Here is a 14015-nt window from a genome sequence, read left to right on the forward strand (position 1 = left end):
CCTCTTAATTTGTTGAAAATAATCCGGAGCTACTGTTCTCTTTCTTTGGTGTTGCAGGATAATGAGTTTTTCTGTTGGCGTTCAGACAGAAACATTTGTATTCTGGCCGCTCTACAGTGTGATTATCGTACAGACTGTCCACAGGGGGAGGACGAGGATGGCTGTGGTGAGCTGCGAGTTGCATTGACTGCATTCATTTAAAACAGGCGGTGCGGGCCTGTTTGACTGCACAAAGTCCTACAACAACAGTTCTATTTATGTTCAGGTGAATTTATCAGCAGGCTAATAGATAGTAAAATACCCACTCACCCCTTTTCCAACAAGCACATGTAAGCAGGTTTTTCATTTATTTATTTACAATTTTACATCTATACAAATAGACATCCAAAAAAAACGAACAAAACACAGTAATATCCACCAAAGGGACTTAACCACAGGGCAGTGCCACAGCATATGAGTTCCTACTTGACCACAACCATGCCAGCAGAGATCAGAGGAGTTTGGGTCTATTTTCTTGAGACTTATATGTATGTATGGAGATTTTTTTAAAGATGGGAACATGCGCTAAAAGCATGTTCCCAGTGATAGACTGCTTTTCCATTGCCAGTAGACCAGAGCAGTGTACACGGCTCTGCAGTAGACAAGTGAGCCTTTCTGTTTTCATTTTTCTGGTGTGTCGTGTTCAACAACACAGATTGGCTGGAAAAAATGTTAGTTAACAGTAGAAAGCAGCATGGAAGACAAAGAAATTTTCACAATGTCTACTTCTTTTTGATATGCGTTACTTAATCAGTCCCTCTTGTTTGAGTGCTGCTTGAGCAGAGACGGACAGTATTGTATAGCAGCCTGTCATTGCATCTCACCGGCAAAAAGGCTAAAATAAAAACATCCAACCGAGTGTTGTAATTCCATCTCTGCCAATTGAAGCTGCTTGACCCAGGAGGGAGTGCCAATTGTAACCTTTCCCATTAAATACAAAAGCCAGATGTTAGCAGGTGTTAGCTGTTTTTTTTTTGTGCGGTGGGAAAGTGGCTTTAGTCATGTGATCACTGATTGAGAAAGTATATTCCCGCCAGATGTAATGCATACCAAGAACATGATTAAGCAGGTAAGAAAGTTTAGTTTAATTTCATTTTCTCACAGTTTTGACCTTTCATATGTTGAATTATCAGGTAACCTGATTAGCTGTATGATACACTTTTCCCAAACAGTAGTTGTAAGGTGAGATTAGTTTTTGCCTCCTCGAATCTAATGTCACCAAAATAAACTTGTATGTATAATAAAAGGTATATCCAAGTTGTGATGACAGTTGTTTAGTTTTATCTTAAGTTCATACTTAAAAGAGTAACAGACTCTTCTTCTCCTTTGTTGCACAAAATGTTAAAAAATGCAGATTGTTTCAATACACTTTTGCAAAAGCATGTGATTTGCTGTGCAGTTTTACTCATGTCTCTCTCAAAACTTTCAGGTCCGTGCACGTTTGAGAGTAACCAGTGCCAGTGGACTGACATTAGTGATGGAGCGAGCAGGTGGCAGAGACAGAAAGCCAGTAACAACACCGAGCCACCCACTGATCACACTACAGACACAGGTGACTTTAGTGGCTGATTGACTGATTGAATAGTTTGTTGACTTTAATGGACACGCAGGAATAGAATTAGAGGGATGACATGGCCCTCACATCATTATAACTACGCTCGTCAGCAGCCCAGTCACTAGAATAAATGTTGGCATTGTGTGTTCGTGCAAAACACAGATCTGTTGCATTTGTGTGTTTTATACATATATAAAAGTTTCTAATCGGACTTAGTTCTTATAACATCTGTGAAAACTTAATTTGTCATTGGGAGGTGGAGGGCATGGTGGATGGCATAATACCTAGGCGTAATGGCTGCAGACCACTGTTGGAGACAAACAAACAACAATATCTACTGCTCTGTAGCAAGACATCTGTGCAAATTAAGAGCCATAATTTTGTGCCACTAAACCAGCTCTTTTCTAAAACAAGGCATCTGTGGCTTTTCCAGATGCACTTATGCCTCCAAACAGTCTGCTTTTTAGCGAGAAACTGACGGCATCTCCAGCTGTGATTGAACTGCCGAAACCGGTTGTTTTTTAGTGACAGCGGCAGCATTTCCAGTGGTTCCTGTGCCACCAAAACCCTTAAATTTTAGTTTTTGGCAAGAAATCAAGGGCATTTGCAGCTGTGATTGTACCATCAAAACAGAGCATTTGAAGCCAAAACATATTTCCCTGACCATAACCAAGTGTTTTTTTTGCTGAAACATAACCACATTAACAGCAGCATTTCAAAAACATAAAGTTTTAATATATCTGCTACATAATATTGTAACGTCACAAATGTTATATATCCGCGACTTGCAGAAACATACAGTGCCAGCATTTATTGTGGTGACTGGGTTGCAGTTAAGAGTCAAAACTGTCGAGTCAGGGTGTTTTCCTTCGTTCTCAGGCTACTACATGAGAGTGAATTTCAATGGGGAGTCCAAACAGAGTGAGGCCCGACTCCAGAGTCCCTCACTCCCCCCCTCATCCCCCTACTGCCAGATTCTGTAAGTGATGACCACAATGCTGATGACCACGTTTCTCTCGTTATCATCCCTATCATGTTTGTAAGATATTTGTTTTGATACACAGTCAAATATTTTAAGTATGAATTGCTCAATGCTCTCCCCCGCCCCCATCTTTCTACCACGCAACTCTCTTCCCAATCCAACGCTCTCTCCCTCTTCCTTCCTTCTTTCCTCAACGCAGGTTTCACTTCCACATCAGTGCAGAGAGTGCTGGGTCACTCAGAGTGCTTATGCAGCAAGCTGAGGGGAGTGAAGCAATCCTGTGGTCACGCAGTCACAACACTGTCTCCGATTGGACCCCAGAACTTCTGCCTGTAGGCCTGCACCAGCAGCCTTATAAGGTGTGTGCTCGTGGATCCATCGAACAGTTTAACTGTTTTAATTTAAGAAGCTTGCATGCAGAGCACAAGGGCCCTCTGCACGGTTTGATGAGTACAATAAAACATTTAAATTGGGATATGATCTTCACAATCACCACATCTTAATCCAGTTCAATACCGATGGGAGATTTTGGACTGTTGTGGCTGCTTGTGATGGCCCAACAACTCACCAAGAATCCCGACTGTTAATTCACAGCGAATCTACATCTAAATACATAAACACACATTGTGAAAATATGTATATATACAATATAATTTGAACACGTCAAGTAATTCTTCTTTACTGTAATTTAAAAACATTTCAGTAGACTGTATCTATCATATGCAGTATATCTGAATGTGATTTTAAAAAAGTATATTAATCATGTTACTGTATTATTGTTGGTATGTGCTATATTGCTAAATATGTATGAATAAACACAGGTCACCAGTTTATTAAGTGCATGCATCTAAAAAAACTATAGAGTTTGGAGATTACAGTATTGTATAATTGTATAGAATAAGACTGAGTGGTGTTTCTAATATTAAATCTATCCTTATTGATATAAATATGGCTTAAAAAATATTACACTTGTCAGTATAGTGTGATGTAATTCACGAGCACCATCACTTTGGCTGCTAAAGTGATCATAAACATCTTTTTGAACAAAAAAGCAACTTTTAACCTTCATGACGACAGTATTTATCGCAGGAATGTTGTATTAGTTTTAATATTCGAAACACCACTCAGTGTTATAATATACAATTATTCTGCAATAATAATCATTTCTATTCTTAGGTTTGGTTCAGTGGCATGAATAGAGCGACTCAGACGGACTCTACTGCTGGAGATCACAGTGTTGCTGTGGATGATATCTCTTTTCTAAACTGTGAAAAATCCTACCAACCACCAGGTTAGTAAGCTGTACATCAACATTACATGTGGATTTATTGGACATAAAGGAGACATATTCATAAAGGTGAAAGCATCAAGAAGGACGAGTGGTTCATTTTTGATTTATGTTTCCCTCCTCAGCTCTGTCGGACTGTGGCTGTTCTTTTGAAGACGGGCTGTGTGTTTGGATTCAGGGGGCTGAGGACCAGCTGGACTGGATCAGCAGGTCTGGTCCCACTGAGACCCCAAACACTGGGCCTGCTGGGGACCACACTACTGGCAAAGGTCACTTTTATTCCAAACTATCTTTAGACAAGCATTCACCCAAACACAATGTCTGAGAACATCAGCTGTCCCCTGATGACGATAAAGCCTCGGGGGATGAGGGCCAGTATTTTGCTTGATCTGGTGAAGTCGGTTGATATTCAGACCAAGAATTTATTGCCCTTGCTCCACTCATTTCGACTAATCTCTATTAACAGCTATGTGCATATAAATTCAATTCTAATACAAAGCGAAGTCATTGTGAGACGATAGCCGATGGGCTTCAAAATAGCATCTCTGCCAGAGCATTTCATTTTTACACACGGACTGTTCCCTGCAATTCAAACATGATATGTCAGTACTACTCAGACTTCAAATGGACTACGAACGGAAACCAGAACACTTCCGATACCAACATCTTGTACTGCAGCCTCCAGATTCTGCAAATATATTAATCGATTGGAATCACTATGGGCACCATTTTTTTTATTGTGTCAGTTAAGTCAGGATACAATACTTTTGCAACTTTGAATGTTATGCAATATGCAGAGCATTGTGAAAATATATATGTCGTGATTTATAACCCTTTTTAACTGCAAATTATGTCCCTAAAGGAAGACATTGTCTCACTAGATAAAACATGTTAACAATTTTTTCTGTTCATCTCATTTTAGACATTCTTATTGCAGAAAAATGGACTGAAAAGGCGACTGATTTTGTTACACCTAGTAGGCAGTCAAAGGTTTAATTTATATTTGCAGGATTAATAATTCATATAATTAAAAGATTTATGCATGGCGTATGTGTGTTGATACAATATTGATATGCAAAATATTGCAATACTAGCAAAGGTCACTGTTATTCCAAAGTATCTTTAGACAACAATTCTTCTAAAATATTACACAAATAACTGAAAAGTAGTGTTGTGCAAATCTTAATTACGTTTTGTACCAAAAGTACAAATGCTGTACAAATGTATGCTCTTTCACAGGGAAATACCTTTACATCGAGAGTTCCCCTCCGAGTGTGAAAGGAAACATGGCCCAGCTGAAGTCCTCTCTGCTGCCACCTGCTGGTGAAAAAGGATACTGTTTCACATTTTGGTACCATATGTTTGGAGCGACTGTGGGCTCCTTAAGGATGCTTCTGCAAACAGCTGATCACTTGAAGAAAACTGTGGTAAAGCATGCAGGAAATTATAACTTTTTTTTAGTTTATTGTATGTTTTATTAAGCATAGAGATACACAGAGGTCAGAGAGGGACACTTTTTTTCATTAATGATTGTTTTTTGAGTCTGGACATAGAACTTCCCTTTACTACAGTGTTAGAAAAACGGCTGTGAGGTTGATTGAGAAATATTTGTGTCGGCTCCCACAGGGTTTTCTCTCTGTTATTATACTTTTCACAAAGTTGTGAAACACTGATTGCAAAATAACATTAATACGTTGTATAATGTTGAGTGCAAGCTGCACAGTTTCAGCGTGTACCATGGTGTCGCAAAAACCTCCTCACATCCTCATTGTGACGAGTGAATCAGCCTCCTGTCTTTCCTGTAGGTGTGGCAAAAATCAGGAAATCAGGGAGACAAGTGGTTGCTGGTGCAGAGCCATGTGACCCTGCAGGAAGTCCACCAACTGATTCTGGAGGCTACGGTGGGGGGAGAGGCGGGAGACATAGCCATCGATGACATCGCCCTCAGCAGTGGACCATGTCCGGCCTCTGGTAATAAGAGAAAAACTGTGCATACTTAATGTTGGTTCAGTAGATAGACCATTTGTTTCCAACCTGGGGGAACTGACCTCCATTAGGGGTCACCAAAGTGGGTCGTCGCAAGACCTTTTTCATTTTAAGGGGTGTACGAAACAAAAAAATAAGGCATGCACGATAATAACAGCAAACTATTTGTATTGGCTGATATTGGCTTAAAAAGGAATTATCAGAGTCGGCCCACATACTGATAATATTGGCATTTCATCAGTATTGGCCAATATCAGCTTTAAAATGAAAATCTCTGCTTTTTTTCTTGTTTTGCACAATTAATGAATATTACGTACATATAAATTCATTGTATTTCCTGTCTCCATCTGCTGGTGGGCCGTCACAATAAGAGTATGCATAATATGATGTTAATTCCACCACGGAAGAGACTTAATGATCACAGAAATTAAGTGGGGGGAAAAGGTGGATATATCAATATCAGTTAAAGTTTAGGTTCTTATTTAAGATATAAACTCAAAGGATACGGGCACAGTGATATTTGAACACAAGCTATGTTCTCAGAGCTGCTAGCCTCTGCTAAACAGCCTCATCCTGCATTACAAAAGTATGCAGCCGAAACAAACAAAAACCTAATGGAACAATGGCCAAAGCTCAAGGTGAAGAGAACACTGAATTTGTGGCAAAAAAATGTCAAATAAGCATGTGTGATTGTTAAAAAATAGCAATATATACATAATAATGACAGAGAAAAGTTCCTAAAAATATCAGAAAAACACATATCGGAAAAAGTATTCACATAAAATAATCTGCTCAAAATTCATTCAAATTGCTCGTCTAACTTTCTGCAGTTATTGGCTTCTTTGGTCAGTTATTTTTATTGAATGTAATATGGAATATCCATGAAATATGTCATCAATGCAGATTGGTAACGACGACCTTAGACTGTATTTCCTCTTACTTTGCTGACTTCCGTATGTAAATATTTTTGCAAGATCAAGATTCTTTAGAAAAAATATAAAAAAGGCATTGATGAGTATTATTCTCTCCTCAGTGATTCATATCTACACAACCATGTCGTCCTCCTTCACGTCCTCTAATAGGTCTCTTCTTTATTTATTATTATTTAGCCAATTTATCTAACAACCTTTCTGTTTAACATCCCACTAAGACTCCATCCCATACAGTGTTTTTGCATACAGCAATACTTTGCTAAATATATGCACTCTTTTATAACACAGTTCAAAACGTTACCTTGCAGATATGTGCGACTTCGAGGAGGGGAGCTGTAACTGGCAGCAAGAGACCACCGATGACTTTGACTGGGTCAGACAGTCGGGCTCCACCCACAACCCCAACACTGGGCCCGACAGCGACCACACCACCAACACACCCCGGGGCCATTACTACTGCCTGCCCTCCTCTAATGACGACCGCAACGGCCAGAAGGCTAAAATGTCTTCACCTCTGTACCCTGCAGGTGAGACAGTCACCTGTGTGTGTGTGTGTGTGTGTGTGTGTGTTGTTGTTTTCCCACATTTAGCACCATAAACAAAAATTAAATTCAGAATAAGCAGTCAGCTTACACTTTTTTGTATATCTCACAACCCCTCGACACACTGAGTCGCACCAAGACAGGACAAAAAAAATCATTTATCAAATGTCTCAGTAGAGACACTTGATAAGACATTTGAGTGCTGTGTGATTGTAGCGTCCCGCAGGACAGCTCCGAGATAAATATCTCCTTTCTCTGCCCAATAAAGTGGCCTCTTAAATAATTAATTTTTTAACAGTGTAAAGTGATGACTTGCACTGGCAATATTACTTCAGTAAAAATATTTAACCATATACAGGAAAATGTACTTGAAGTATCAAAAATAAAAGTGCTCAATGCAGTGGCTAAATCTGTAATACTTACAATAAGAAATACTTCATATATTATAAGCTCTTTATGGAACATCCTAATTTGTAAACTAACTCTAGCAGTCAAATAAATGTAGTTAAAAAAGTATAATATGTCACGAGTAGAAGTATAAAATAGCATAAAACTGAAATACTAAATATGGTCAGGCCAAGCCCAAACCCAGGTGATCAAAAACCTGAATTTCTACCGTAAAAGAAAACTATAATATAATCCTTTATTGAGGATTATATTATATATATAATAGTTTTCAATACTAAAACATTTTTGATGTGTTTCCTCGCACCGCTTCTCCCTCTCTCTCCCCTGGTCCTCCTTTATTTTAGCCCCTTGTTCCATCACTCTCCCTCTCACAGTCCTCTCTTGATTCAGTCCATTTAAACTCCTACAACAGAGAACTGACAGTTTAATTTAAACATTGTCGTTTAAAGCTGTGTGTGGAGTTAGTCCCGTCAGTTTCTAGCAGGCAGCTCAGTCACCTCCATGTTGAGAACCGTTTGCAAACATCTCACCTGCTCTGAATTTAGAGCCCCTTTAAAATCACAGTACTGAAGTAAATGTGCTTAGATACACCCCACTGAGGCTTTTCTCTCAAATACAACAAAAATATCTGGATATCTAAGGGTTTTAAGTTGCACCCTGGATTATCATTGTGATGTTTCAGTCATCTGATCTGTTTTTCTGTCCCCTGGTCCTTCAGGAAAAGGAGCTTGTGTGCAGCTGTGGTACCACATGTATGGCAGAGACATGGGGACGCTGAACGTCTACCAGCATAGTGAAGACGGGAAGCAGACTCTGATTTTCTCTCAGACGGGAGATCAAGGCCGGCTGTGGAGGATCGCTCAGGCATCACTTCTGCCTCATGTTCAGCCGTACAGGGTGAGTCACCACGATCCGCCCAAAAGACTGAGTGGTAATAATACAGGGTTATTTTGGGAAAAGAGATATAAGGTGGAAATCAAGTACATTTACTTAAGTCCTGTACTTAAGTGCAATTTTGAGCTTTTTGTGTCCCTGATTATTTGCGTTTCTTTTCACTTTATACTTTATTCACATTACCATAGAATGGCAGTGTTTTTGATTAAATGTATTTAAAATATGTATAAATTTCTTTTGATTATTTTTAATAAGTATTTTTCTGGACAGAAAAATGAGATGTAAAAAAAATTGTTTTAAGTTTTAAAAGTATTTTGTCATATATCACATCTTATTTTTGTTATTATATATATTTTTTTTAAAAGTATGTGTAAATAAAAAGAAATGGAAAAAAAAATTCTTATGTTTAAAAAACAATATATAACACAGTTTCCTTCTCATTCATTTTTCGAGGCAGCCCACCATAATATAAATATCCAGTGGCATATATTGATATCCATTATTATTATTATTGTTTGTTAGGTGTGCTTTTGTAATATATATACATATAGACAAGTTGATGCATTTTTTTCAGAACCAAGGCAATGAGCAGTTGAGTTTCATTTTCACTGTGCTTGGTGGTCTGCTGCTCCATCTGTGTCCAGAGTATGCACTATGCTCCGAGAATGTGAAGCAGTGAATAACAAAATGGTTATAATTTTTTTTTTTTTTGCAAGCCAACCCTATAAAGACAAAACTATTATATAAACTAATGGATTTCCATTAATTTCCATGATTTTCTTTTTGATATTTTCAGTCTAAAACTGTCAAAATGAGACAGAATGTGATCTAATGGGATTAAGATTATCTCTGTAACACTGATTAATTATATATATTAAAACTTACAGTCCGCAGGTTCTATCGTTGTATATCTACAGCTCTCTCTGTGTTTCAGATCGTGGTGGAAGGTGTGAAGGCTGGTCCCACCCAGGAGGGAGACATGGCATTTGATGATGTCCAGCTGACAGACGCTCAGTGTCCTCCTCCGGGACACTGTGACTTTGAGACCAACATGTGTGGCTGGAGCAACCTGGGAGGAGAAACTGACCAGGGGGACTGGCTCCGCGGCAGAGGAGACTCCCCAAACCCCAACACTGGACCCAGTGTGGACCACACCACCAACTCGAAACACGGTAATAACACGTTCATGTAACACTGCGACTCTGTGTTTGAACAGGAGCGTGATTTAATCTAACTCATGTAAGTTTACAGAAACGTCATGCCTTGGATTCAGCTGTATATCAAAAGTGCTTTTCAAATTTTATGAAGGCTTAAAGTAATTTATAATTAAGCAACCGGCAACTTTGAGTGACAGGCTGTCCGCCGATAGTGTCCTCAGATTTATTATCAGCTTCTTTCTCTTGTTATTTTTCTGTGGTTTTGCCATTTTTCCACCAGGTTACTATTTATATGTGGACAGCTCAGTGGGTGAGTGGGGAGACACGTCCTTCCTGATCAGCGATGTTTTCCAGCCGTCCACTAGAGGTCACTGTCTGACCTTCTGGTACCACATGTATGGCAACCACGTTGGGACTCTCAGGGTTTACATAAACGACAGGTATCTGTTTGTCAATGCCTGATGAGTTAGCAACATTAAACATGCACTGTGCTCTGATAACATTTATCATTTTAAATTTGTGCTGTCCTGTCGCGTAGAAAAATGCATGCTGGAGGAAATGAAGAAGGGAATCTGACATGGATTGAAAACGGAAACAAGGGAGACAAGTGGCAGAAGGCCAACGTGTCTGTTAAACATACAGAAGCATTCTGGGTAATAATTAGCTTTGGTTTCATCATATTAAATGCAGATAGTGTTAAGTGTCAGTCACTTTTATAGTGTGGTAACTTTTATTGACACATTAATCAATAACATCAGATTTTAGTGGTGTTTTCTGATTGCTGTGCTGTATTTGAACACTCGTTTCTTTGTGCCAGTTTGTGTTTGTGTATCAGAGGGGGATGAATGTAGGCGGGGATGTTGCTCTTGATGACATCATCATCCTCCCCGGCGGCTGCTACTCTGAGCCCCCCGTTGACCCTCCTGACACTAATAACGGTAACATGAAACCCTCCTCGACTACTTCAACTGAACAGAAGATAATTCTGTAGCTGTGAGAAATAAAAAATCCTGTTCTGCTTTATTCGTATTAATTGTGGATATGATTTTAACTACAGACTTGATCACCAAGTTTGCCCATTTTAGCAGCAATTTCTTGAAATATTTTTTGATATATTTTTGTGTTATCCATTTTTTTTTCATGCTGTCAACTAATTCCATGAAAAAAACACAGAAACCAACAATACGTTTGTCCATCTCATAGTGCTTTTAGTTTTCACTTTTCTGTTTGTGGCATTTAGCTCCGTACCAATTTTTCTTACTGAAAAGTAAAATCTGATCAATAGTTATTCCCTATAACACCTGATCAATATAGTTAATGGCAAAGATTAGGCGCAAAGGAGCCAATACATTTTTCGTTCTTCCATAGCTGAGGCTGGGTGCATTATGGTTTCGGGTTGTCTGTCCATACGTCCGTACATTTCTCCCGTTCTTGTGAACACAATATTTATTTCAAGAACTGTTTGAGGGAATTTTGCTCAGATTTGGCACATACGTCCACTTGGACTCAAGGTTTGAGTGATTAGAATTTCGTGGTCATAGGTCAAAGGTGAAGGTCACTGTGACCTCGTTGGTCTCATTCTTGTAAACGCAATATCTTCAGCAGACCTTTAGGGATTTTTTTTTCAAATATGACTGAAATGTCCACTTGGACTCAATGATGAGCTGATTAGATTTTGGTGGACAAAGTAAAGGTCATTGTGACCTTGCATCCGTCTCATTTTCATGAACAGAATATTCAAACTATATTCAAGGTCCACTTTGAGTCAAGGATGAAGTGATGAGAATTTAGTGGTCAAATCAAGGTCTCTGTGACCTTCCATCCGTCTCATTCTGGTGAATAAAATTTCTCAAGAAAGTCTTAAGGGAATTTCTTCAATTTGGCACAAACGTCCTTTCGGACTCCATGATGAACTGATTAGATTTTGGTGGTCAAAGGTCAAGGTCACTCTGACCTCTCGTGTCATGTTTTTGGCCCTAACTCAAGAATTCTATTCTAACAAAATTTTTACTCGCATGTGGGATAAATTCATTTTTCATTGTGATCTTTTTTTGTTAAAAAAAAAAACATTGGCCATGCCTAGCCTCATTCTTTAAAAATGTTAATAGAACAAACCAATCAGACAATTCCTTAAGAAAATGCTCAAAAGTAAGGTGTTTCTAGCCTTTTAAGTTGGGATGTGTAGTGTAAAATGTTGGAAAGTGTGATGTTCAGTGTTCTCATCATGTTTCTCTGGGTCTGCAGTGATGTTGTCCGCAGGTCTGGCTGTTGGTCTCACTCTGCTGGTTGGCATCGTCATCTCATTTTTCCTCTTTATGCTGAACAGGAGGTGTCGCAAAACGTACGTAATTGTTGATGTGAATAATTTGTTTAGATGAAATATAATGATTTAAAGCTCACATTTCTGCTTCTGTGTCTCAGGAATGGTCCGACAATTATAAATGACGACGCACTCGACCAGAATGCTGCATTTGACCTCTATGACTGCAAAATACAAGTAAGTAAGCAAGACTCATTAACAAAACATGTCGTCCAGCCTTCACAGAGCCCAGATGATTAAAAAAATATATATACATGTATTTGTTTCCTCCCAGGACACACAACATGGAACTGAATCTGACTTTTCCTTCTTCAACAATCTGTATAATACGTCACCACATGAAAATGACGCCGCAGTGGCTATATCTGAAGCTTAATTCGGATTAATTGACTTCTATAAACCATGTATTAGTTTGTAAATTCTGCCTGTGTTCTAGGAGATATTTGATTTCCATTAAAACCGTTATTTAGAAGATGAAATGTCGATGGTAGTCACTGTGGCATCATGCTGAGAAGAATGAATCAAAGGATGGAAATTCAGTTCAAATAGAAAGTATCAGTGACTCTTTAGTTTTATTAATGACAGCTGGATTATTAATTACTTGAATGTAGTTATTGCTTACTTTACAACCCCTTGACTGAAGATTAGGGAATATTCAGAATACAAACTCATTTTTATAAAATGGAATCAAACCCTGTGGTAACTCGTTTTATTTTCGTTGTTGATTTCTATTTTTACCTAAAGCCTACAGTGTTTAAAAATAAAATCTATATTTTAAAGATGTAGTATTTCTGTTCTGCTGAAGATGAAGTCACAACTTTTTTTATGCCTCTGTAGCAGTGGTTACATTGCCCAGACGCATAATGTTCTTCGGCTGTGTTAAAGGCAGAGACATATATACAAGCTATATATTGGATGTGGCAGTTTTGCACTGTAAACAAATACAAGTAGATGTAAAAACTGTGAATATTCTGAATAAAAAGCACTAATGTTCAAATAACTGATGTTGATTAATCGTTTTTATTTTCAGTGATTTATATTATTCTAAGTACCAACGATAGCAATCATTTGGAGAAAAAAAATGAGCAAAGTCTGCAAATCAAAGTAAGACACTGCAGCTGGCAGTGAGTGGTGGAGTTTGTATGCAATAACATTTAATGTTTAAAAAAGTAAACTTGCAGTAGGCTACTATTATAAATAGTCAGTTGTCCATATTTTCTTTGATATCATATGAGGACTGGGACTAAGTGCTTTTTTTTTTATTAAACCTGATCTGCAAGGTGGCAAAAGCATTACAAAACAGTAACAAAAGGCAAAAAATGAACAAGCATGCAAGGTCAAGGGTTAATATATATAGTTATGGTTATATATTTATAATAGTAGCTTACCGCTTGTTTACGTTTTTCTTTTACATGATGTTATGATGTAATTATATTCAGGTATGCATTAAAAGGTGCAGATGGACTGCTGCACTCTGCAGTTTATGGTTGCACGCCACCACCGCCTACAGGAGTAGACTAAACCATTTGAACTTTTTGGAGGGGGGGCGGCACAGCGGCAATACTAATTTTTATGATACAATAAGGAGTTTTTCAAACAATGCCACAGCCAGCATTCATATTTCAGTTATAATACTGATTATATTTTAAAATAGACCTTAAAAACAAACGTATAATCTCGCACTTCAGAGTTGAAAGTGCCGTCCGCTTGTTCCGCAATCCCCCTCAAAGAAACTTTTACAGTTTCCTTATATCCTATACAACCAACGCCCAAGCTCGGGCTATGCTAAAAACCTTTTTTACTTTTTATTTTTTTTGTTCAGTGCCAGATCTCACTCACATTTTTCTTTTTTCAGACCAGCACCCACACTCATACACCCACACAAGCAGAAAAAAACGACACTTTAAAAGCT

At 38.3% G+C, this 14015-nt stretch overlaps 1 protein-coding gene across 1 annotated transcript in view; it reads left to right on the top strand.

The window, feature by feature from the left end:
- LOC121951945 (MAM and LDL-receptor class A domain-containing protein 1) overlaps positions 1-13097 on the top strand; it is a 34996-nt gene extending 21899 nt beyond the window's left edge. Inside the window, exons 31-47 of the mRNA XM_042498445.2 lie at positions 58-166; positions 1469-1591; positions 2474-2573; positions 2776-2935; positions 3753-3867; positions 3990-4133; positions 5104-5291; positions 5670-5835; positions 7091-7309; positions 8451-8629; positions 9561-9798; positions 10064-10223; positions 10322-10436; positions 10601-10721; positions 12028-12124; positions 12205-12280; positions 12378-13097. Coding sequence (XP_042354379.2) covers positions 58-166; positions 1469-1591; positions 2474-2573; positions 2776-2935; positions 3753-3867; positions 3990-4133; positions 5104-5291; positions 5670-5835; positions 7091-7309; positions 8451-8629; positions 9561-9798; positions 10064-10223; positions 10322-10436; positions 10601-10721; positions 12028-12124; positions 12205-12280; positions 12378-12479 — 2412 coding nt within the window. The 3' untranslated portion in view covers positions 12480-13097. The remainder of the gene's footprint in view (positions 1-57; positions 167-1468; positions 1592-2473; positions 2574-2775; positions 2936-3752; positions 3868-3989; positions 4134-5103; positions 5292-5669; positions 5836-7090; positions 7310-8450; positions 8630-9560; positions 9799-10063; positions 10224-10321; positions 10437-10600; positions 10722-12027; positions 12125-12204; positions 12281-12377) is intronic.
- Positions 13098-14015: the final 918 nt, after the last annotated feature.

Source organism: Plectropomus leopardus, chromosome 12 (assembly GCF_026936395.1).
Source record: "Plectropomus leopardus strain MGB_pleo_1.0 chromosome 12, ASM2693639v1, whole genome shotgun sequence".
In the NCBI taxonomy this organism is placed as follows: domain Eukaryota; kingdom Metazoa; phylum Chordata; class Actinopteri; order Perciformes; family Serranidae; genus Plectropomus; species Plectropomus leopardus.